Source organism: Lagenorhynchus albirostris, chromosome 9 (assembly GCF_949774975.1).
Source record: "Lagenorhynchus albirostris chromosome 9, mLagAlb1.1, whole genome shotgun sequence".
NCBI classification, from domain to species: Eukaryota; Metazoa; Chordata; class Mammalia; order Artiodactyla; family Delphinidae; genus Lagenorhynchus; species Lagenorhynchus albirostris.
Window position 1 is genome coordinate 9,637,357 of NC_083103.1, and position 24,857 is coordinate 9,662,213.

At 63.5% G+C, this 24,857-nt stretch overlaps 1 protein-coding gene across 1 annotated transcript in view; it reads right to left on the reverse strand.

The window, feature by feature from the left end:
- Nucleotides 1–24,046, reverse strand: part of MYRF (myelin regulatory factor) — a 32,616-nt gene extending 8,570 nt beyond the window's left edge. Inside the window, exons 1-14 of the mRNA XM_060158986.1 lie at nucleotides 23,965–24,046; nucleotides 11,813–11,900; nucleotides 11,361–11,624; nucleotides 8,889–8,950; nucleotides 7,732–7,993; nucleotides 6,413–6,663; nucleotides 6,196–6,319; nucleotides 4,346–4,541; nucleotides 2,950–3,026; nucleotides 2,656–2,766; nucleotides 2,170–2,260; nucleotides 1,615–1,815; nucleotides 1,256–1,367; nucleotides 657–766 (exon numbers count right to left, since the gene is read on the reverse strand). Coding sequence (XP_060014969.1) covers nucleotides 657–766; nucleotides 1,256–1,367; nucleotides 1,615–1,815; nucleotides 2,170–2,260; nucleotides 2,656–2,766; nucleotides 2,950–3,026; nucleotides 4,346–4,541; nucleotides 6,196–6,319; nucleotides 6,413–6,663; nucleotides 7,732–7,993; nucleotides 8,889–8,950; nucleotides 11,361–11,624; nucleotides 11,813–11,900; nucleotides 23,965–24,010 — 1,995 coding nt within the window. The 5' untranslated portion in view covers nucleotides 24,011–24,046. The remainder of the gene's footprint in view (nucleotides 1–656; nucleotides 767–1,255; nucleotides 1,368–1,614; nucleotides 1,816–2,169; nucleotides 2,261–2,655; nucleotides 2,767–2,949; nucleotides 3,027–4,345; nucleotides 4,542–6,195; nucleotides 6,320–6,412; nucleotides 6,664–7,731; nucleotides 7,994–8,888; nucleotides 8,951–11,360; nucleotides 11,625–11,812; nucleotides 11,901–23,964) is intronic.
- Nucleotides 24,047–24,857: the final 811 nt, after the last annotated feature.

A 24,857-nucleotide genomic window follows, 5' to 3' on the forward strand; every position in this document is an offset into this window, starting at 1 on the left:
TGTCGAGGGCACGGTCAGCCCCTGGGAGCCCCAGGCTGCGGGCCCACTGGGGCGCTGAGGGGGCACTCAAAGGCTCCCTCCCCAGGCCAGCCTTGCCTCTCGTCCAGCCTCAGCTCCCTCGGCTCCCTGTGCCTGCGTCCGAACAGCATCCCCCCTCTGCACCTTTCCCCACCCACGGTCAGAACCCGCTGTCTCTGAGGCTCCCACCCTCCATCTCCCCATCTGATGAACACAACGTCTCAGACTTCAGCAGAGGCCAAAACACATCACGTGGTGCCCATCCTCACGCCAGGAAGGTTACAAACATTATCCTCACGACAAACGCCACGTTTAAGCTTTGCCATAACCACATTAGAACTTCTTAGCGGTAAGTGTCGTTTCCCTCCTTTTGCAGGGGAGGAGGATGACCCTCAGAACGTTCCTCTTGCTCTTGATCGCACAGCCGCAGACTGGCAGAGTCCCCACCTCCCACCTCCACCTCTCCCAGTGGGGTGGGGAGGGGGCTCTGGAAGCAGCATGAGAGAAGACTGGGGGGCAGGGGGAGCGCTCCTGTTCTCTGCACTTCAGTGTCCCCGGTCTCTACGGAGGGCGTGAACGCCCTCCAGCGGGTCCACCCCTCTGCCCCTTGGGCTCCCTTCAGTCCCTCCTCCACAGACCTTGTTCACCACCAGGAAGTTCTCTATGGTTTTCCCATTGGCAAAGACCACGTCTCCCGTGTCCTTCACGGCCTCAGGCAGGATCTCCTTCACCTCCTGAGCGATGACACCTGGGGAGGGGCAAGCCAAGTGTGTGTTGCGGGGAGGACTGCCCACAGCACCGTAATGTAAGCAGGGGCAGGGATCGGTGAGGGTGAAATTCTGGGGGCTAGAGATTTGGGATCCAGGGAGCCCCGGAGCAGGGGGCTCCGAGGCACAGGGTCGCAGTTCCAGGGATCAAGGTGTGGGGTTCCCTGGGCTAGGGATAGGGGCATATTCCAGGGAGTAAGGACCCCAGGGGAAAGGGAGCAGGGATTCAGGAGAATAAAGGCAAGATTCATCTAGGGAACAGAGGAGTGAGGATCCCGAGGCCACAAGTCCCAGGCTTCCGGTGTCAAAGGGCAAGGGGTCCGGCCCGAAGGGCAGGTCTTCCGGAGGGCCGGGATTCCCGGGGGCAGGTTTCCAGGAGTCATGGGAAGGGGTTCCCGGGAGTAGGGTTTCCAGAGGACAGGGACAGGGTCGGGGTTACCAGATCCCAGCCTGCGCACGTGAATCCTTACCCGTTTCTGGCGCCGCGGCCTCGATGCCAGCAGTGGCGGCAAACTCTGGCTTGTATCTGTAGTGGACCAGTCGCATGCGCGAAATCCTCTTCAGCTGCTCGGTGGTGTCCACCTGCGCGGGAGCCAGGGCCGAACTGAAAGCCTCCCGTCCTGGGCCCGTCCGGAGGCAGCAGTGTGGAGGGGAGACCCTGCTACTAGGGTCGCGGGATCCAGAGATCCAGGGCCAGCCTCCCCCAACTCCTTCCTTTGCAGCCCCGCCCCTGCAGAGCCCCGCCCACAAAGCAAACCCGCCCCCCGCGGGCAACCCCGGGCACCAGTTCCTCCCGCTCAGTTGTCCCCGCCCACAGCCCCGCCCCCACCTCCTGCAAGTGCTCCTTGGCCCGCAGATCCGAGGGGTGCATGAGCGAGCCCATGACCTTGACGTTGCCGTGCACCACCAGCGCCTCATCGGGCCGGTCTGTGTTGATGCCCACACGGCCATGGTGGAAGACGGTGTCGGGCACCTGCGCCCGCTGCCACAGCACGTCGCTGTCACTCTCAAACTGGCCCGGATTGGAGGCCTAGCAGGAGTTGGGGTTGGATCAGCCCTGGGGGATGGGGAACCTGCAGCGCCCTGGGAAAGGGGGAAACCCCGCAGCCACCTCTCCAGCTCCAGCCAGACCTCCTCACCCCACCATGAGGGGCGGCTTAAACTGTCCCTCCCATTGTGGCAACCAGGTCCAGGTCCTGGCCACCTCCACACTTTATTGTGACCCGGACAGGGTGGGAGCCTTGCCCAAGGCCACACAGCGAGTGCCCAGCAGGGTCAGCATTCCAGCTCCTGACTCCTGAGGACCCCTGTATCTCTCCTGGGTCTTGGGGAGTCCCCAAGTCTGGGGAGGACTCTCAGCCCTCCGCGGGGAGGTGGCCCTCACCCGCACGATGATGCGTTCTGAGATCTGGGCGGCCAGCGTGTAGTTCTGGTTCTGTGCGTGGGCCTGGAGGGCCACCACCAGCATGAAGTACCTGGGACACACAGGGGTCTTAGAGGCACCCAGGGGTCTGCCCCACTGCCTCCCCACCCCCCGCCAGCCTTCCTGGGTCAGATGTACAGTGCCCACTCGGTCATCTCGCCCAGGCTCCCACCAGCCAGGAAGAGGGCATGAACACCCCGTCTTACAGAGGAGGAACCCGAGTCTCCACTAGGGGGCGGAAATTCCCCAGGGCCCACCAGCTAGGAACCAGGCTTCTGCTCTCCCATCTGTAAGTCATTAAGGAAGGGCTCTGAATCCCAGGTCCCTTTTTTGTGAAATGGGTGAGTCTGTGGGACTCTGTGCCCGGCATGCTATGTGGGGTGGCACCCTCCCGCCCCTCGTCCTCAGAAATGGAGCGGCTCCAGGGCAGGGGCACAGCCTGCTCACCTCTGGTCAGGGTTGGGCTTGCCCTTCTTGCGCATGTTGTTGGCGGTGGTCTCGCTGAAGTGCAGCCTCCCCACAGTCACCTTCGTGACCTGCTCGGGGGGCAGGCTGACCCTGCAGAGGAGGGGCAGGGTACTCAGGGCGCAGGGAAGGGGGCTGCGGAGAGCCAGGCCGCAGTGGGGCACTGGGGTCAGGAGTGTGTAGGAGGTGCACACTGTGGGTGCACTCCCGCACTCCCCTCAGCTCCTGCCAGGGTGAGCCCTCCTGGGGACCACCCGCCACGGGCCAGGCACTCACGTGACAGGGTTGAAGGGCCGCTTGCTTCGGTCCGACTGCGACTGCTCGATGTTGATGGACTGGTTGAGGGCCTCCAGCTGGGGGAGGGGCAGAGGCCAAAGGCACCTCAGGGCCCAGCTTCCCCACCTGGTTCCGCCCTCCTTCGGCCTCTCGGCCCAGGCCTGGCCCAGCTGGGGCTCGTGAGGAAAACGAGGCCCTGCCCTCCCCTCAGCCCACAAACGCTGGTGCCTTCTCCTACACGCCACACATCCCACAGCCCCACACCCACGCCACTCCCCCACCTATGTGCACACGCATGAGCGTGCACACACACACTCACCCTCACCGGCCCCCACTCCCGTCCGCACACCTATCCCAGCCCTGAGCACACACCCCAAACCGGCCTCCACAGCCACCCGCTCACTCGCCACCCAACATTTCCCAGACCCCGTCCCACACCCACTTCCCCTCAACCCCTCCACGAGCGCTGGCTGCGCTGCTCGATCATGACACTGAAGGAGTCGCACCCGGCCGACCCCCCTGGGAGCTCACGGGCTCAAAATCAACCACCACTGTGGCGGTGCCGGGGGATCGCAGGGGAGGGACCTCAAGTCAAGATGGGCCTCGGGGCAGGTGTCCCCGAGGACGCAGCAGTGTGAACGGTGAAGGTCAAGGAACAGCGGCGAGCCGGCAGAGGAGGGATAGAGTGGTGTTCAGCGGGCGTCCCCGAGAAAGGGAGCCGCCTGGGGGAGGCGGGGCTGCGACTGGGCACAGCGAATGGCGGGAACGGGTGAGGCTGGGGTCCCAAAGCCCTCTGCAGGCCCAGCCTAGCAGTCAGGGCTTTGCTGGGGTGAGGGAGATGGGGTCCCGGAGGCCTTGGAAGGCAGAATGGGAAAGATCTCAGGCAGGAGCCAGAGGAAGCTGCTGAGGACAGGTCAGACAAGGAGGTGGAGGTGGGGGGAGGAGGGGGGGACCAGGCAGAGGGGAGTTCTGGGCGACAGGAGGGCCTGGTGCATGGTGAGGGGTGGGCAAGTGGGCCCCGGATTCATGGCTCAGGTAACCAGGGCCCTGGAGCCCCGTTCCCAGAGCGGGGGCCCGGGAGAGGGGCGAGTTCCCAGGGAGTTCATTTGGGGGTGTGGCACTGAGACGGCTGACAGCGGGGTCAGAAGAGGGGTCTTGGCTGGGGGGCGCAGGCTTGGGATCACGGGGTAGAGAAGGAAACGGGAAGCGTACCTGAGAAAAGGGCTGAGGGGCCTGACGCTTAAGGGGCAGGCACGGGAGGACAGGCGGAAAGCCGGGCCTGGACTTAGCCACGAGGGGTTTCCTCAGGACACACTCACCTGGCCTTGGGCTCTTTCGACTCCCCCCAGCCTGCCTGCCCTGCTGCCCTGCCCTCCCGGCCGAGCCCCAGACCTGCCTTCACGCCGTGCAGCTTCAGGTGGAAGCAGTCGAGGGGCTTGAGGCCCTCGGGCGTCTTGACGTACTTGGGCTCGCCCAGCAGGCCGATGTACACCGTCACCTGGAAGTGGTTCTTCTTCTGGCAGACGAAGGCGTCGTCGCCCACCGAAAAGTTGAAACCCTTGTCGGCGTCCACGCGGTAGGTGAGCATGGGCCTGGGGACAGGTGGGGGCAGTCACCCGAGGCCCCGCACACCGGGCTTGCCCTGCCCGTCCCACCCACAGGCCTGCGTTCCAACGCAACTTCCCACGTGGCGCCCCCGCTTCTCAGAGATGGAAGCTGAGTCCCCAGGAGGATCGGAGCTCAGGTCTGCCAGTGCCGCAGCCCATACTCTTCCCACTACGTGCCCGGGACCACCCCACCCTGGTGACGGGGGCAGGTGGAGCAAGACACTTGGACGGGAGGGAACTCCCGAGGAGGGGGCCTGACGGCCCCTCACCACACTTGGCTTCTTCCCAAAACGCCGCCCGAAGCCCCCTCCCTCACGGGAGCCGGGGTGAGAGGGGATGCGTCTGTGGAGCCTCACTGCGCCTGACAGCTGGTTGCCATGGAAACGGTGGAACCAGGCGCCGGCTCTGCGCTGGCCCAGCCCCTGCCCACCAGCTTGCTCAAGCCCCCAAACGTCCTCATTCTGACTCCACCATCTGCCCGGTTGGGGAGGGGGCACTCTGGGCAGCCTGGCCTCAGTCTCAGTTTACACATCTGTTGCTGGCAAGGTGTTCCAAGTCTGGACCCTTTGGGGGACCTCCAGGTGGACTGAAAGGGGGTGATTGTTGGCCCGCCCTCACCCAGGTCCCCAGGCACAAGCAGTGCCCCGGATGCCCAGGGCCCGCCTGGAGGAAGCCGGGCAGGGACAATGTTTCCAAACTTGTGGGGAGAGGCCTTTGGGCCTGGCTAACATCCACGGGAAGGCCCAGAGCTCACTACTTCTCCCTCCCTGGGCTCCACCCACCTGCCTGACCCAGGGGAACACCCAGGAAGTGCCTGGGCCACACTGGGGGCCTCAGCTGCCAACTTCCTGGCCTTGGGACCTGGGGTGGCAGGGCTGGCCCAAGAAGCATAGTAGTAGGAATGGGAGCTCCTCACCAGGCCATAGGGCTGGACAGCCAAAGACCTGCCCCCGCCACCCAGACAGGGCCTCAAGGGACCCTTTCACCACTACCTCAGCTGGACGCCCCCTGCCCCAGCCCTGAGGGCTTGTGGCTAACAACCCGGCATAGCCTGGGACACCCAACTCCAGGAGGCTGGTCTAGCTGCGAGAGGGCCAAGTCCCAGACACCCTGCCCAGGCCTGGCAATGTCCAAATGAGCTGATGGTGAGCCATGCTCTCATCCCTCACTGGCCTTCCGTGGGAGTGAGGGGACTGGTCCCGGAGTGCTCCTGGCCAGGTCCCAGGAAGCTGAATCCACATGGGTGGGTGCTGAAGGAGAGCGAGGAATGCCCGGCCAGCCTCTGACCCAGTCCTCCCCCACCCACTCATCCCTCCCCTCCAGGGAGGGGGCTGCTGGAAGGGCCTTGCTGACGCTCTGCTTCCGGCTACCTTCCTGGAATGCAGAAGGAGGAGTGGGGGAGGGGAAGGGGGGGCCAGAAAACACCCCTCCACCCACCGGCCCCTCCCTGGCGGACACCAGCTTCTTCAGGAGGCCTCGGGCTGGCTCCGGAGTCAGGAACCCTGAGCGCCAGTCCTAGCTCTTCCCTGAGCCTGTCTGCTCTTCTGTGAAACGGGACCATCTCGTGGCCGGTGTGCTCCCCAGCCCTGCTCTAGGACGGCGTGGCCAGGAGGGGTTAGGGGGAGCACAGGTCACTCACAGCTCTTTGTAGTTTGCATCGTACAGTGTCGCCCACTTGTTCTGCTGATGTGGTTGCCACTTGATGGACTGGTAGTTGGGGTCCAGGTAGGAGCCACTGAGGCTATCATTGTCCTGAAGGAGACCTGGAGAGAGAGAACGGCCATGGGCCACGGGCTCTGGGCCCCGGCCCCCCCCCACCCCCCCACCTTGAAAGCTTGAGCAGGCCAGCCATGTACCTGGTGAGGGTGCACCTGGGGGGTGCCAAGGCGGCGTCTGGACCCGGGCGATGCTGAGGGGCAAGGAGCCAGGGCCGGGTGAGAGCGGGCCCTGGGGAGGCCAGGGTGGGGATGGGGCTCGAGCTGGGTGCGGTGGCAGGGATGTCACGGTCCCGGGCTCCTGTTTGATCATTCCATTCAGCATCTGGGCATTGAGGGTGTTGGGGGGTGATTCGGAGTGCTTCCTCTTCTTGGAGGGGTGTGTGGGGAGCCTGGGGGGGACACAGGTGTGCACCATGGGGGGCTGGCCCTCCCCGAGCCCCCTCCCACTGGGCAGTACCCCCGCTCCCCTCTTCACCCTGTTTCAGCAGGATACGCCCAGCCCAGGGGATACCTCCTGCACGAAGCCCACGCCTTTACCTCCGAAGTGCTCCCCCATCAGTCTGTGTTATCATTCTCTTTCTGTCCCTCCACCCTACCCCCAAGACTGTGGAATCCAGGAGGGCAAGACCCACACCTGACTTGTCTGTGTGTTCCCATCACGCCCAGCAACTGGCCCGGCACACAAAGCGCTCAGAATCGTTCGTGGAATGAACGAGTCTGTCCCTTCCCTGTGGTGTCATTCTCAGTGTCACTCTTTATAGCGACAGCTCTTTGGAGAGCAGCCTCCATGGTTAGAAACAGGCCACAGAGGGCCTGGGCCACAAAGGCTGGGAAAGAGAGTTTCCTGGGACGGGGGCTGACGATTTGGGGGCTACACAGCACCCCTTCCCCTTCTGGTTTACAAAAAGCTTTGCCAGTGGAATCTTTCCTTGAATGAAATCTTTCACGAAATCTCAATGTGCAAAACAGATAAAAAAGACAATTCTACGGGTTGGAGTCAGAGCAGGAAGCTTGGGTCTCCGCCTAGAACCTCCTCAGAAACCCGAGGACTCCATGGTGACTGGAAAGTCACTGGTGTCTGGGTAAGAGCACAGTCCCAGGTTCAAGTACTGGCTCAGCTCCCTCCTACCTCCGTAGGGCAAGCATCCCACCCCCCAAGCCTCAGTTTACCTATCTGGGCAACGGGGGTGGCCATGCCCGTCAAATAAGGTACTTGTGAGCACTTGACCTTGGCCGTAAGTGCCCGATGCACTGCTCGCACATACATATACATGACACTGACCCCCATCTCTGGGGTCAGAGCCTTGGTCCTTCCTGGGTTCATTCATCCCCGCCCCTACCTCCATCTCTATCCTACCTGCTGCTGCCCTGAGTATCCCCCCCCCGCCCCCACCAGCCCATCTCCCCGCCCACGCCGCCCACGCCCCCCACCCTGGGGGAGGCTGCCCAACTCTTACTCGGCTCCGGCTCCTCCGTGTTGCTGCAGCAGCTGGTGCAGCATCTGGGACTGCTGGGTATGGTGGAGATCGGTGGGCACCAGCCCCTGCCCCATGGCAGCGTAGGGGGGCATCGGAGGCTCAGCCTTCATGTACAGATCCCGCTGCAGGACGGGGTAGTGAGGCGGGGGCGGCGGGGGCGGCGGTGGGGGGTGCTCCGGGCGGGAGGGCACCCCCACGTGGCACAGGCTCTCAGGGGTTAGGGTGCGCAGGAGATGGGGGTCTGTGGGAGAGATGCGGGGTGGCCATTAGGTTTCCCGGCACCAGCTCTCCCCGGGGCGGGGTCTCCTGATTCCCGCCCCCTCCTGAACCCAGCCTGGGGGCTGCCCTCCCGCCGACCCCACGTGGGAGGAGGCTGGGCAGTCTAGAGGCTGGCCACTACAGGCCCCGGCGGGGAAGCCAGACCCTGCCCAGGGGGTGGGCAGCCTTTCACCCCATCCGAGCCAGCTCCTTCCCCTGGGCCGCCGGGCCTGGCCCGGCTCCCTGGGGAGGTCCCTCATCCCCAGGTTCTCCCCCAGCCCCTCTCAGGCCTGCTCCTCCTCTGAGCCTCGGGAAGGAGTCTCCGGGACCCCCAGCGCTGTCCTGCGGGGGGCCCTCCTCCCTCCGGCGGGCCCCAGGGGCCAGCCCCCCAGCCTGAGGGGGGAGGCCCCAGCTCCCTTTGTTCCCCAGGAGGCATTCCAGAGATGTTTTTGGTAAGATAAACAGAACTCTTGACCCCTCTCTGGGCTGTGGGGAGACGGCTGCCCGTGATCCCTCTGCTCTTGGCCACCTGGGGGCCACTGCACCCCTGAGCACCTCCCAAGGGGAGGTGGGCCCGGCGGCAGCCAGGCCTGTGTCCAGGCTGCACCCAGCCGCCCCCAGCCGTCCACTTACCGCCGAAGGGCGCGTCCATGATGGCGCAGGCGGGCAGGCGGGTGGCATCCCCGGCAGGGACACTTGCTCAGAGGCAGGGCCAGGCTCCCCACCCGCCCATGGGGAACAACAGCCAGCGCCGGGGAGTATTTGACCAGCGATAATCTGGGCCTGCTGGGCGGCCGCTGGCCCCCTCCCTCCCGATAAGGCCGCCCCAGCCACTTGCCCAAACCCCAGAGGGGGAGGGCGGTGCCCGCTGGACTCACCATTCACCTGCTGGGGGGAGTAGGCCTCGGAGCCAGAGTCTGGGGGGGAGTCTGGCAGCGTGCTGGGAAGCAAGAGGAAAGGGTGGTTGGGGGGGCAGCCGAGCCCCTGCCTTCCAGCCGGGCAGCTCTTCTGCGGGGCAGGGTCCCGGAGACCCAGGGGCTGGAGGCTTCGAGGTTTCTTCGCAGCCCCCGTTATGGGCATTTCTCTGTACCAGCTACCTTGGGGTGCCTGGCAGGGCCCAGTTGTGGGTGGAGGCCTTGGGCTCCGGCCCAGCATCCCCTCAGACCTACAGGGCACTTGGGAGCGTGTCACCTGTGTCCCTGACGATGGCACAGGGATTCAAGGACTCCCTCTGCAGCCCGAAGGGCCAGGCCAGCTCTTTCCTTCCTGCACCCACAGAAGTCCCACTTCCTGGAGACTCTAGGGGCCGGGCCTGGGAAACTTCAGTGGGTCACCGGGGGGGCTGCCCTGCCACAGGCAGGTGTAGGCTGGGCAGGGAGCCAGCTCGCCAGGCCTGCACTTATTTTTTTCTTGCAGGTTTTGTTTTATCAGTGGTTCGGGCAAAAGAACAAACTCAACTCTGAGAGGTCAACACGTCCTGCGTGAGCCCTGAGTCCGCCCGGGGGGGCGGCTGCGGCCACTCTCTGAGGGAGCTGACTCTTTGGCCACCCTGGTCCCCACATCTGGAAAGGCTGCCCACCGTCATGCCCAGGCAGCTTCTGAGGCGGCCCAGCTCTTGTGGACACAGCCCTGGGCTGCTTGCAGGGTCCCCCAGCTCCCCTGGACAAGCCACCCCTCACCCAAACCCTGCAGGCCGTGTGAAGATGACAGGAAAAGGTGATGGGGACTCGGTCCTTGCTGCGCCCAGCGGGCCGACCGGGGCCTCTCCAGCTCCGGGTCCACCATCTGCCCCCACTCCCTGCGCTGCCCTGACAGCGGCCTTGAGTAAAGGTCTTTCTCACCCTCCGGCCCCTATCAAATGTGCCACATCCACAGAACCTCGCGTTCTTCCCCGTAACTCCTCACGGTGCACGAGTCCTCGGTTTGCTGATTTATTGATTAGTCACCCCCTCCCCCACTAGACCTCAGGAGCCACTATAGGAGCGATGTGCCTGCCCTGTTTACCACCTAGAACAGGGCCTGGCGTGGGTGGGGGCAGTGGCCCTGGAGCGGCCCGGGGGCCACAGCGTGTCTGAGTGGTTCTGGACAAGCACTTTCTCTCTCTAGGAAATGGCCCCAGTCTGCCATCCGAATCCTGCCGTGAGCGGGGTGGGGCTTTACTCGCAGGCTGGCTGGTTTTGGGGTCCCCCAGGAGCTGGTAACTGGGGACAGTCGAGGGGCTCTCGCAGAGGCATGGAGAACAGCAGCGGGCACCCGGCAGGTGCTTATGATGTGTCAGTTCCCTTCCCTCCCTGCCCTTCGGGGCCTGCGGCTTAGGGACAGCCTCTGCGCCTCGAGCGGCAGCTGCCCTGCAGCAATGGCTCACCCCTGGCTGGCACCCCAGCTCCCCTCCACGGCCCTCCCCCTGTAAGTCAAGACACAGCCGCTGTCCCCCCAGTACTTCCCCTGGGTTTCCTCCCCTGACTGGCACAGTCACGCAGGGGCGGAAGCATTCGGGGCTCCCTTCACGGCCGGGGTGCCGAGGTTATGGGTTAGCACCCAGAAGGCCGGAAGTGGTGGAGCTGGAGACGGAGCCAGGCTGCCTGGCCGGCGTTGTGCTCCCAGCGCCCTGTCATCCTTCCACCCAGAGATGGGGTCACCTGCCCCCTGCCTGAGCCCGGGAACCCAGAACTTTCTCCGAGCCCCTCTGCAGAGCCGAGCAGACCCACGCTCCCCGCCTCTCCCCACGAGCATGTGCCTGTGGACTGCCCTGCAGTCTGGCTGGGCTGGTGGCCACCTGGAACCCTGGGTCACAGCCGGGCCCAGGCTGAGCCCTTGGGTCAGGCGCTGACGTGGACTCCTTGGAGAGGAGCCAGGGAGCACGTCGGGGGCCGGTTTGGGTAGGGTCCCAACACCTGCACCAACGGCCAACTCCCTGAGGCCGCGGGGAACAGCAGCTATAAATGCACGAGCGACTGGGTAGGCCTGGTGCAGGGAGGGGTTTGGGTGCCCTGGGTGCCTGCGTGCGTGTAGAGGTGCTCCCCTGAACGTAAACAGTCCTGCCTCCAGTCCCACTCCCTCCCCGCCACTCTCCACACAGCTCTCGGGGATGGAGATCTTTCTAGCACTTAGGTCAGCCCTCATCACTCCCCTGCTCAGAACCCTCCGTGGCTGTCCACTGCCTCAGCACAAAGCCGTGAGCACCTCCTCAGCCTGGCCCTGGTCCCCCAGCCACCTTACCTACCCACAGGGCAGCCCGATGCCCACTGCCCAGCCTTGGCCGGCACCTCCCAGGCCCCCAGCCACTGGTCCCACGGGCCGCCTGGGCCTGGGTCTCTGCATCTTACCCCACCCCCACTGCCCTCACTCACCCGGGGGCATAGGGAGCCTTGGGCTCTGCCTTGATGGGGGGCCCAGAGCCCCCCAGGAAGGGCTTGGGAGCAGCACCCATGCCATTGTTGTTGTTGCAGTTGAGCGGGGCGCTGTAGTTCGGGGGTGGGAGGGGGCCATGGCGACCCGGGGAGGGTCCGCCCCCGGGGGGGCTCAGGTGGTGGACCCCGCTGGAGCCGGGGATCGCTGGCTGCCCGTGGGGGTAGGAGGCCACACTGGCTGGAGCAGAGATGTCAGGGAAGCAGCTGCGGAGAAGGGTAGAAGCTCAGCGCCAGCCCGGCACCCCCGCCCCTCCCGGGGCTCCCACCTGCAGGGCGGCTTGGACGCTGCAGTGGGCTCAGTGGTTGGGAAAGGAGCAGCTCTCAGAGGCGGGGCCACGTCACCCCTCCCAGGTGGAGGCCAAAGGGGCTGGGGTGCCGCGGGGGCCACTCACAGGTCAGAGGCGTCCTCCTTGCTGATGTACTCCTCCAGGATGCTGGTGTCTATGTTGGAGGGCTCCAGGGCGCCGTTGATGTCGTGGCCTGTGGGGGAGGGGTGGACATGAGAGATCGGCCCAGCCCGCCAACTCTCCGCAGGCTGGGCCCTCCCCATCTGTGCATCCACATGGAGGGGGAGCCCCTCATCACCCCCCACCTGCCAGCCCTCCAGGAGGTATTGATGGTGCTGCCCTCAGTCCACAAGGCCAGCTGGACTCTGCAAGGAGGGGCGGGGCCCAGAGTGCAGGTCTGGACAGACCGGCCGCTTCCTGCCCCTCCATTCTCCTTTCCAGCTTCGTGACATGAGCAAGTCCCTTCGTCTTTTCTGTAAAATGGGGAAGCCGTGTCCCCGTATTGCAGGGTGCTGTGAGGAGCAAACGAGGCGCTTTATTTAGCCAGGTGCCCAGCGGATACCAGCCCCCTCACTGACTCAGACCCAGACTCACAGACTCTGTCCTGCCCTGTCCTCCGGGAGGCGGTTCCAGATGGCCCAGCTGCGGGCAGCCGGGACCAGGAGGCCTGGCGGGGCTGGACCACACATCCTGGGGGGCCCATGGGGCTGGGGGAGACTCCTGAACCCCGGGCCCCAGCTGCAGGTGGCGAGGGAGCAGGGGTCGGAGTCAGGAGTGCCCAGCCCACCCTCACTGCGTGTGCCCATCACCCCCACATCGAGGGCTGAGCCCAGAGGAGGAAACAGCCCCAGAGAGGTTCGGCGGGGAACGATGGTGGCCTGAGCGCTGCTCCTCTGCCTGACCTCTCCTGGGCCCTCCCCGCTAGCCCCAGCCCCACCAACGGGAGGGATTCACAGAAAAGGCAGCTCAGTGCTCTTGGGCATCAGCAGTGAAGGAGAGGGGGAGGCGCTGGCCTTTCCCCTCCCGGGGTCACCTTGCAGGGGGAGCTGGAGTGCTGGGTGATAAGGGGGCTGACGTGGGAGATGCGTCAACTCCGATAATGGAGGACGGCCCCACCCACACTGCTGACCTGGGCTGGCCGGCCCCACTGAGGCAGGAGGCACCCCTCCCACAGGCCCCTAGGCCTTGAGTCTGGGGTCTGCGCCTCATGCCCCCTTCCCTGGTGAACCCTGGGAACAGAGCTCAGGTCCAGTAATAAATCCTAGCTCACCTACTCCCTGCTGTGTGACCTTGGGCAGGTCACATACCCTCTCTGAGCCTCAGTTGCCTCAGTAAAATGGGGACATGAACAGCTAACACTTTACAGCATTCTTCTGAGGATGAAACAGGTCAAGGTATATGAAGTGCCCGGAACACAGTGGGTGCTCAGCAAACAGTGGCTGTCCCCACTCCCCAGAGCCCTGGGGTCCCCAGGAACCCCCAGCCCAGGCCCCTCCCTGGCCCTGGCCGGCATTTCAAGAATGCTGAGCCCCGCTTAGGTGATTAATGAGTGGCTAAGCCCTCCTAGGAGTCACGCGCTGCCTGGGACAGGCCCTCCTGCTGGCCCCCACGCTGGACTCACCCGGCCAGGAACAAGGGACACCCACCAAGCACCGCCAATGGCCGCCCAGGGCAAGGGGAGCTTCTCGAGCTGGGAATGACCAGGCTGCATGCCGAGGTTCCGGGACCCCCACCCCGTCCTTCCTGTTAACCAAAGGTCCCATTTACTGAGCGCCTGCTGTGTGCCAGACACTTTCAGAGTCAAGCACGTTAATAATCACGGGAGTTTATTACATGTAAGGCATCCTGCAGGCTCTTCCTGTGCACTGCGACATAATTCTCCCAGCCTATCACGGTGACGATGACAGTGGCTCACACTGACTGAGTGCCTGCCAGGCCCCAGCACCATCCTAAGTGCTTGACAGGTTCACCTCCCAATCGCCCCTGCAGACTTGGTGTCTGTTATTAGCATCATCCCCTTTGTTCAGAGAAGTCAAGCCTCTTGCCCAAGGCAACCCAGCAAGGAGAAGCCAATCTCAAGTGCAGGGGCCCGACTCCAAGAGGGAAAGTGTAGTTGGTGGTCGTTGAGGCTTCCCAGCCATGCTGGGCTGCCCCACTGGATGACGGGGAGCGGGTGGTCCTGAGGGCACAGGAGGTGGGGAGGGAGGGGGAACTGGCGCGTCACTCCCACCTTGGCTGCTGAAGCCGCAGGGTTTTGAGACTGAACTTGGAATCCACAGTGAATGATGGGGTGACAGAGTCCTGGTGCAGCTATTTATAACAGGCCAGGCCCCCTCCTCCCCCTCCCCCGGCCAGGAGCAACTCCTAATCACCCCTAATCCTCCTGCCCCCCTCCCCCGGGGTGGGGGGTGCCTCCGACAGAGGCATCTTGGGAGACCCTAACGAGAACCAGATGTGGTTGGGGGGAGGAGAGACCCTCGGTGCCAGGGGCCGGGCGGACGGGAGGATGGAGGAGGGAGGGGGGAGCCACTGGGGCAGGGTGGGCCTGGGTGGGAGAGAAGTATGAGGTTTGGGGGGTTGGTGGGCCTCCTGAGGACCACTGACCCCACACCTCCTCTTTCTCTGGGAGTCCTCGCCGCCTGTCCCAAAGGGTCCAGCCACCCAGGAGATGCCCCCCGCCTATCCCATGACCAGGCTGGAGATCTCTAACCCAACGTTCCAGCAGGACAGGGTGGAGTGGCTCCTTGACTCCTGAGGCTGGGACAGAGCCTCCAGGAACCCAGGAGAAAGGCACGGCCCCCTCCCCCACTGCTCCCCAAAGAACCCTGGAACATCCTGGAACACCCCTGAGCGGCAGGTACAGTCAGGAAGGAAGCTGAGAATCTCATGCTGATCCTCAAGACCTCCCTGGGAGCTGGGGAGGCTGCCAAGGTCCCACAGCCTGAAGGCGGCACCACCAGGCCACAAACCAGCATCCCCGCCCTCCCTCTCCCCAGACCCTTCAACTTCCCATTGCTCGGGATAACCAGGGCCCTCGTCCGTCCAAGGCCTGGCCCGGTCGACCCCCGCCTGCCCCCGTGGCCGCTCCTGCCCCAGTGCCCCTCCCTGCAACTCTCCACAGTCCAGCCCCTGCCTCATTCCATCCTGGGACAAACACCCCCTTGCACATCAGGGCCTTTGCACATGCTGTTCCCTCATGCTGTTCCCATTCCTCGTGACTCTATAGGCTTTGGCTTAAATGTAAGTTCCTCCGAGAGACCATGTCTGACTCCCCCATTCTCCTGAGCGGCCTCCCTTCTACTTTCTCATCAGGCTCTTTGCTCTCCTGCCCAGCATACACCTCGGGGGAAGAATCAGTCCTCTGCCCACCCACTGCCCGTAGCACACACTCACCGAGCGGTCACTCTGCCCAGCCATGCCACACACACTCTACATGGCTTGTATTTAATTCCCATAGCAACCCTACGGGGTAGGTGGTTTTCTTGTCCCCTCTTTCACAGATGAGGAAGCTGTGGCTCAGAAAGGATAAACGCCTTCCCACAGCTTAGCGGTGTGGCAGCTGGGCCGCGAGTCCTGCCCCGTTTTGTCTCTCAGCGGTGTAAGCATCTAAGCATCCCACAGGCGCGCGACGAACGTTCATGGGATGAATGAGCAAAGTGGCAAGCGGGGCCCTGGGACCAGGCCTGCCCGAGTCTGGGCACCTCCGCCCGGCCATGCTGTGGTCAGGGTTCAGGGCTAGACAGGGCGCCTCCAGGTACCGCCCCTGCCCTGCTGAGCTATGCACCCCAGCTGCTCCTCATTAATTAGGCCCTTTATTACCTGCTTTTAACAGGAGCCAGACACTGCTCCTTCCCAGGCAGGCGGGATCGGGGCTGTGGGAAGGAAGCCCCTCCCCTCCTGTCTCCTCCTCTCTTTAAGGCCACCCAGCTAGGCAGAAGAGGAACCGAGGCGACACAAGCCAGGTGCGGGATGAGGGCGGATGGGGGCCCAGGTGGTCCTCCACCCTGGACCCTTCCCTTCCTGCCCCCTCGTGCTCATGCCCCCCCCACCAGCTGTGGCCACTGGCTGAGTCTCGGCCATTGTCCCGGGGAACGGGGGAGGGTGGGGACCCGGCACAGTGGGAGGCTTGTGCCCTGCCCACACCCTCCCCCTCAACCGTCAATGAGGCACTTGTCAATTCATGCCCCAAACATGGCGGAAATCCCGTCGGCCACGTGGCTGTGGGCAGGGCAGGCCATGGCCTAAGGATGCCGGCCAGGCCTAGCTGATCTGAACCTGGGGCTAACAGGACACAGGTCTGCCCCCCTGCTGTTGAGTGTCCACTCCAGGCATCTGAATCTGAGGGGCATCCTGCCTCCAGGCAACGGCTGGGCCAGGGTAGCAGTGGTCAGGGGATTGCCCACCTTGGCATCCCCATAATGCCCTAAGGGACCCCTGGGGTCAAAGAGGCCTGGTTGCTAACGCGGGTCCCCCTTCATTGCTGCGTCACCCTCGGCAAGTGACCTGACCTCCCTGTGCCTCAGTTCCCTTCCCTCTCAAGTGAAGGAGGTCCCTGCGTCACGGGGTGGTCGTGAGTCTCCAGTGAGAGGGTGGGAAAGCTCCTCACCTCTAGGAGGCCATTCCTCCCATTGCTGTTTCCATCCCTCTTGGGCTCCCATCTCCTCTCCTGCCCAAGCACAACCTGTGCCATGATGGTATTGTGGCACACGCATGGCGCAGCCCAGCCTCCAGGACTGGGCTCTAGCCATCCCCTCTCCAGTGGGGAAGCCTTCTGTGCCTGCCTGCCTACGCTGGCAGTCCCTCCTCGATCACCCCAGTCACAGAGGGCCCCCAGTGCTGCGGCTCATTTCCCCATATTGACTGAGCTGATCAACGTGCACCAAACTAGTTCACACTGGGACAGGGCACAGAGGGCTCTCACCTCCCTTGGTTTGGACTTCCTATCTTTATTAATTGATTAATATGACAACTACTTCAGGCTTCAAATTGTGACCAGAGCCTTCTCACTCAAAATGCCTTCAGGCCAAATGCTTGATTCTGCAAGCTACGCTTTGCGTCTCTGCATCAAATCCCCAATCATCTTGGGGCTGAGTGACAAGGATGTAGCTCTGGAGTCATTGCCATCAGGTTCTTAATCTGATCCACAGTTGTCTTTGTTCCCTCTCAACTTCTTGCCAAAAATGCGGCAGAGCCCTGCCTCCTGCCTGCAGAGACCCAGATCCTCCAGGGGACCTGAAATCTTCAGCCACCCCTGGGCTATAGCTATGTCCTCCCCTAGTCCCCACACGGCTGCCACCCTGTCCTCAGGTCCACACAAGGCTGAACTCACAGCCCGAAGATGCTCCAAAGCCAGGTCCAACAGACCTGGCCCAGCAGCTGTGGCCTCTTCTTAGGGAACCCACATGGGTCCCTAGGGATCTCCACTTTGCTCTGGGGGCCCCCAGCCCTCTCCCACAGGGACTAGGCCAGGCAGGCTGGGGAAGGCCCCTCCCCACAGAGGCAGAGTAGAGACCCTGCAGCTTGGGGTGGGAGCAGGTCTCTACCAGGGTTACCCATGCCCACCTGTGTTCATACACCAGCATGCCCCACAGGCATGTGCACACACAAGGGCACACTCCCAGGCATGTGCACATACCGGCATGCTCCAAGTGTGCTCATTCATTCACTCACACAATTATTTACTGAGCATCTACTGCGTATCAGGCACAATTCTAGGCTCTGGAGATAAAGCAGTAAACAGACAAAACCTACTACCTCCATGGAGCTGACATCCTGGAAGCAGAGTCAGATGACAAGCCAGGTGGGCAAAATCCACAGCATTTCAGAAGGTGACAAATGCTACGGAGACAATAAAGCAGGGAGAGGGGCTGGGGTGCTAGGAGGGTGGGGAAGAGTTGCAATTCTAAACAGGGTAGCAGGGAGGGCTTTACTGAGCAAAGATACGAAGGAGGTGAGCCACATGGACATCTGGGAAGCGCATTCCAGGCAGTGGGGAGGCACTTGCTGCAAAGGCCCTGAGGCATGTTCACATCTCAGCACACCTCACAGACTTCTACATTTGTGCCTACCAATGCTCGCTGACCCAATGGCAGGCCCAGGCCAACACACCTCCCCATCAGCTCTAGGTGGAGCCAGTCCAGCTGAGCGAACTCGGTGTCACAGACCCCAAACTCCACCACCAAAGGCAGCCCCCTCCAAGTCAGCAAAGCAGGGGATGGGGACTGCCCCCCACCCCCCAGCCCCCGCCAAGGCCACAGACCCCAGGAGGGAGAACCATGGGGGAAGAAGATAGCACAGGGGACTGGGATGATGAAGAGGGGAGTGAGGGAGGGTCCCAAACCCTTCAGAGAGACAGAGGCTGCGGTTGTGCATTGCGGGGCTGGAGGGATCTAGGTCAGATGGAGGGAAAACTTTCGCACTGATGCAGCCTGGAGTCAGGGGGAGGCCAGGAAGCCCTGAAGCCCCCTGTGCATAGTCCAGGCCAGTGGGGGCTCAGGACCCAACTTCCTTCCCTCCCACTCCAGGCCTTGGGGGGGGTCTCACTGCTTATGTCACACAACCTAGATCATCTGAGTGAGGGCTCTGAGGCCCAGAGAGGTCAAGGGGCTGGATGGCAGTCACCCAGCACAGCCATCACTGGTGGGTCAGGACCCTCAGCACGCAAGGAGGAGAGGCTCCCTCCCGCCCCACTCCAAGCTAGCACCCAACTGTGACGGGTCAGGAGACCCGGGGTCCCAGCCCAGCTCTGCCGTGGCCGCCCTGAGTGAGCCTGACCCATCGCCTTCCCCTCCTGCCTCAGCAGCCCCCTCTCGGAAGTGAGGGGGCACCACCCACACTTCCACGGAGGCCCAGGACTCCCGGGAGACACCACATGCGAAAACCTCTGGCCTGGGTGTGGCAGGCAAAGACGAAGGGCAGTCAAGACCCTTCCCCACCCCCCTTACACCCCCCCACCCCCCGCCCCGCCACCTGCCCAAGGGCCGAGTTCCGAATCTCTGGGGTAGAGGGCAGGGCAGGCCCAGCTGGAGCAGGCAGCAGGACCAGGCAGGGCCAGACCTGTCACGGAGCAGAGCTCCGGAGTACCGAGTGTGCTCATCCCTGGAATAAGTAGCCCAGAGAGGGTGAGGGGTTTTCCCAAGGCACACAGCGCCAGCCACAGGCCCCAGCCCAAGCTTGGGGGCACTGACCTACCCATGGACCAATAAATCCTCCAAGTGGGGAGCATAATACCTGTTGTAAGCCTCCCAGGGGAGAACTGACATTCATGGAGTGGAACCGTGCCAGGCACTGCATGAGGCCCTGCTCAAGCCCCTTCTACCTAACCCCCATGGAAACCCTGAGAGGCAGGTACTCCTACTGCAACTGTATTCCCATTCTACAGATGGGAAAATGGAGGCACAAAGAGGTGCAGTGATAGGCCCAGGAGAAGGACCGTGGGTAAGCGGCAAAGCTAGGGACCGACCTTCAGCCCACCCCAGGGAGTGCACATGACCAACACAGACCCGAGGGGCTGCCCAACACGGTGGTAGCAGGGGCTGGAGACGGAGGTGAGAGGGGAGGCCCCCCATACACACACTCAGGCTGTGAGGAAAAATGAGGCCCAGAGGAGGGGGCCGTGAGGAGGAAGAAGGTGGGAAAAAAGGGCAGGCAGCCTGGGTGGGGCGGGGCCATCCCTGGTTAATAATTTAGTTAATGATTTCTTCTCCCCGTCCTTATCGAGTGGGCAAAGTCCAAGGGCAGCAGCCAATCAGCAGCCCTGCCGGGCTGTTACCCAGCAGCCTCTGCTGCCAGGGCCCCAAGTCCTGTAGGCCCTTGGGAGTCGGGGAGCGGGGGCCAGGCCCCCAGGAGGAGGCCGCTCTGCCCAGAGCAGCCTGTCTTTCCCCCAGACACCCTGCTTGGCTCTGCCTAAGACCCCCAGGGGTACTCTGCCCAGGCCCCCAGACTCAGGAGAGGCCCTGAGGCCAGCACGTCGGAAGCGGCCGGCTCCGGTGGCTCCGCTCCCCTGTACCGAGCCAGGCCCTCACAGAGAGTCAGCTTCCTGGGGTGCGCCCCCCACCCCGCCTCTGTTCACACAGTCATTGTTGCTTCCATTCCTTGGGAACATTTCCTGCCCCCCTCCCACCCCGTGTGGCCCTGCGCTGTGTGTTGGGGACAGGGCGATGAGTCAGACCCCTGGCTACCACTTCCCCTCCAGCTGGAGTCAGGACCTTGGGAGGTGGGGCTGGGACAGGAGTCCTCTGGGGAGGCTCTGGGTGGACCCAAGAGGCACTCCATCTCATCTCCTTGAGAGTCAGGGGTCTGGCGGTCTCCCCATCCACCTACTCCATGGTCGCACTGCAGACAGACAGGCGGACACAAGGCACAGTGCCATCCCATCACACACCGCGCCTCAGCCCCAGATTCCAGGGTGGGCGTCCTCTCCCACAAGCGGTCAGGTGGTCTCCTCCTGGGGCCTCCTCCTGCCCTCTGGAGGCAGAGATGCTGGTCCCCATAGGAAGGCCACCCTCCCTCCCCCAAAGCCCTGGAGGCAGAGGGGTGTTCTGAGGCCTGGGTGTCAGCCCTGGCTCACGCTGGCTAACTCCCTTCTCTCAGAGCCGCAGTCTTAGGCCCTGGGAAAGGGGGCCAACGCCACCGCTCCCGTCCCACATCCCAGAGCTGGGGAAGGGTGGCTTTCAAACCAGGATCTGGAGTCTGGGGTCTGTGAGGAGCCCATCCGCCCTGTGTCCAGTGTATATGTCCTATTCGGAGGCCAGGAGTTTGTCTTTGCTCGGTGGCTGAAAAGAATCACATTGGAAGTCCCTGCTCTGGCCCAGCGCACCTGCCTACCCAAGGAGGGGACATGAGGCCAGAGAAATAGAGTCACCAGGCCAAGGCACCCATCAGGTATGGAAGGAGTGAAAACCCGGCTCCCACCTCCAGCCCTGGCGGGGCTCTAGAGGCCAAGGGAGGTCCCCCAACCTCTCGGTGGCCCTTCCAGCCCAGCTCCCCTCAGTGGCTTCCTCCACATCCACTGGCTTACCGAGTGCTGATCGCTGCTCACTCGTGCCCCGTGTGCCCCCGGAACCAGGGGCCAGCACCCTCCCCCTTCTAAAGCGTCCCTCTTCCCCAGGGCTGGAGGACAAGGCTCAGCTGCGGGCATCATCAGGACCTGCTCTGCCACCCACTCCTGTCTTGCAGGTGAGGAAAAGGGGCCCAGCGAGGGCAAGAGCTCTGCACAGGGTCATGCAGCTCTCAGGGCCAAGTCTGCACCAGAACCTCTCAAGTCCTATAGGGATCCTCTGATGCTGCCTTGCCCTGTCCCTGACGGGCTCTGAGAGTCCGAGGCCCCAGCCGGTCAAGGTGATGAGGGGAACACCTGCCACTGTGCCCCGGTTACCTGCTGGGAGCCAGTGCATCCTGCCCGGAGGGTCCCCTCTCTGCAGGCCCTGTGCCCGCCGATCTGGGCGGCCGCAGCCTCCCTCTAGGGGATTAGCAGGGCAGTCACGGGGGCCCGGCTGTACCAGCCTCGAGGGGGCCGCCCTGTCCCAGCCTCCCACCTGAGGCCCAAAGCGCCTTAGCTTCCAGCCCACCAGCCTGAGGCAGGGTACAGCCAGGCCCACCGCACAGGACCAGGCAGGACCCAGGGCATATGCCTGGTGTGTCTGGAGAGTGGGCCACGTCACACGAGGGGCCTGGGCACGCCCTGCCCCCTTCAGCCAAGCCCTTTCCCACTTCCAAGTCCCGAGCTGAAAGCACAGACCCTGCCCGCCATACCCACTGTCCTGGGGAGTGACCAAGGCCAAGCGGGAGCCAGGATGAGCGCTCAGGTGTCCCCAGCCCCAAGTGCGAAGCACCCTCCTCCTGGGAAATACATCCACGTGCACAAAAGCACCCTGCACTTCCACACTTCCACTCGTGAGCACACTCAGCAGCGCCCCCGCCCAGGGGCGCCCTAACAACCCCACTACGTCCCCCACATGCCGCTGCCCACCGGATTCCTGGCCAGGCCTTCCCCACCAAGTGGCCCCGGAGACCCCAGCCCTCAGCGCCTGCCCCACCTTCCCCCCATCTCAGGCTCTGGGAGCACTTCTCCAGCCCCTGGCTCCCTCCACAGACATTCTTGAGTCTGCTCTTATCTCTCTGGAGGGAGCAGCGCAGCCTCCCCGCCAGGCCAGCCAGGCCGGCCGCATGGCTGAGCCGTGGCGTCAGGCCCCACCCCCACCCCCACCCCCACCCCCCGCCCACGGCCAGGAGGGAAAGTTTGGCTCAGGAGACAGGGAGCCTGGGCCAGCCAGGCCCACCCCTCTGCCCAGGCCCAGGGTCCTGGGGGAAGGGGGCACAGGGACTTCTGCAGGAAGCAAGGGGGCCTGGTCCGTGAGTCATCTGGGATGTCCGGCGGGCTCCGGGCACCCCCAAAATAGTGGCCCCCAGGCAAGGACTAGTGTCCCCTTCCTACCTCCCCAGAGCCCCCAGCCCCCATAAGGCCCCTCAAGGCTCTTAAAGGAGGAAAAGGATCTGGGGAGAACAAGAGCCCCTGGGACTGACGGGGAAACGCCTAGGACCCTCAAATGGCCCAACTACCTGAGGATCAACCACTTCATCTAGTCCAAACCTGATTTCTTGGATTCTGGGGGTGTCCAGAATCCTGGAGTGGGGAGGCCGGAAGCTTGGGGATGCCCTTACCTGGGCTGTTCGGCAAGCAGAGTGCACAAAGGCTCCCCCCGCCCACACACACACACCCCCTGCAGTCACAGACAGGGAGAAACTAAGTCAAAGAAAGGCCTTCCTTGCTCCCTCATGGGACGCCAAAGGGCTCTGGGCGCTGGGCGCTGGGCTTGAAACTTGGACCCTAATTCCCTGCCCTGTGGCCCAACAGCTGCAGCACAGTGTGCCCCGTGGGCCACCGAGCCTCGCCATGGGCAGGTTCACACTAATGGAAGGTTCTGGATCATTGAGTTTTGGGTTCTGAAGGCACTGAGGTGCTGGAGATGGACTTAGGGACTAGGGGGAGGGTAGGGGCAGAGGCTGGGCTCCTGAGGTTGGTGGAGAGGGACACAAGAGCACCCAGAGGGTCTGAGAAGCTGGGAGAGTCAGCCTGCACCTCTGCACCCCCTCCCACACTCTGTCTCATCCCTGGTCTGGCTGGATGTTCCAGTGAGGGTCTGAGAAGCTGGGAGATGTCAGCCTGCACCTCTGCACCCCCTCCCACACTCTGTCTCATCCCTCCTGAACCCAGAACCCAAGAGGGGGACAGCCTCAAGGGGCAGAGATTACTCAGGAAAGGGGAGTGGGTGAGATGTAGGAGCAGACCCCCAAAACCACTGGCCAGGAGAGGGGAGAGGGGAGAAGAAAATCGTGTAGGGTGTGTGTAGATCCCAGCCCTGGGGAGGGTCCTATCAGGGTCAAGGTGAGGGGATGAGGTCACTCCTGGGATGGGGGCACAGCCAGAGGAGGCATAGCTCCAGGGACAGGTGTGAGCGAAACAGCCCCGAGGAGCCACACAGAGCTGGCAGGATGCAGTTCACAGCTTTGGGAGGGTCTCGGAGTGCGGAGGTGGCTAACGGGGGGGATGCCAACTTCAAGAAGGTTCCAGAACCAACGCGAGTATTCCAGGGTGGGAGGTGGGGAAATCCAGCCCACAGAGGAATGCTGGGGAGGGGTTCCCAGCCCTAAGTAGGGGAGAGATAGCCGCTTCAAGGGGAAGTTCAGCCGTGGGGGGGGAGCAGCCTTGTGGAAGGTGGGTGACAGTCTTGAAGGGGGTCCCTGTCTCAGGGAAGCACTGGTGGGGAGGCGCTGGGGGCAGGAGTCAGGCTGGGAGTAGGGTGCCAACCTGAAAGGCACATAGGGTGCCTGAGTCTCTAGGCGGGGGTCCCAGTCTCTGGGAGGCATGCTGGGGGCCCCCGGCCTGGATGGGGTCCCAGGGAAGCACAGTAGAGGGTCCCGACGTCGGGAAGTGCGCTGGGGGTGGGAGGTGTCAGAATTTAGTGGGGACTGCAGGTCCTGGAAGGCAGGAAGGAGGACCGAGCAGGGAAGGGGATACAGCTCCAAGGAAGTTGTGTGTCGGGGGACGGGGAGTGGGGAGCCCAACTTCAGCGGAGGTGGGTAGTAACCTCCAGGAGACAGAGGAGGGCCCCAGCCCAGAGGAGGTGTTCTGGGCCGGGGGTGGGGGGGGTCCCAGCTTGATGAAAGCACAGTCGGGGGTCCCAGTCCCCGGGGAGATCGGCTGCGGGTTCCCAGCGCGAGAGGGTCGCCGCCCCCGCCGGCCCGCGGTCCCTCACCTTCGAAGAAGCGCTGCAGCGCCTCCGTCTCGTCCACCACCTCCATGTCCGGCCTGCCCCGCGTACACTCCACCCCGGCCCCGCTACAGCCCGGCCCGGGGGCGCGGCATCGCCGGCGCGGCCCGCGCGACAGTCCCGGCTCGGCTCCGGCTGCGGTCCCGCCCGGACCGCCGCAGCGCTCGCCCCGCGCGCGGCACTGGCCCGGCCCCTGCCCGCCCCACGCGCCCCGCCCGCCCACCGCGCGCAGCGCCCCCTGCCGGCCCGCCCCATTCCCGCGCCGCAGCCCCGCGGCTGGCAGGACGCGCGGGGCTCCTCCAGGGGGCGCTCGGCGCGGGGTCCTAACCAGCTTGGGGGTCGAGGGGCGGCCCAGCCTCTATGCCGGGAGGGCAGGGCCCCCGCAGTCCTCGGCAGCCCCTTGGGCAGGGGAAGATAGCGGGCTTCCGAATCTTAGATTTTCAGAACCAAACCTCAGAGGCATCCCCCGTTTCCTCTCCTTTATCCACCCCCCCTCTCGGCAATAATAATAATAACCTGCATTTCTCGAATATTTGTTATGTGCCAGGCCCACAGTGAGCTGCTCCACAGGGGTTATCTCACGCTGTCCTCTCAGGTACCCTACAAAGGAGAAACTATTATGTGCCTTTTACAGATGAGGAAACTGAGGCTCAGTGAAGTTCAGTACCGTCTGAGGAAGTCTGTCCTGGGTAACCTTCCGTGACGATGGAAATGCTCTCTGCGTTGTCCAGCATGGTCGCCGCCGGCCACATGTGGCTACTGAGTACTTGAAATGTGGCTGCTGAGCCTGAGAAACTGACTTCCCAATTTTAGTTGATTTTAATGAGTTCCAATTTAAATAGCTGCGTGTGGCTGCGGTACTGAACAGTGCAGGTCGA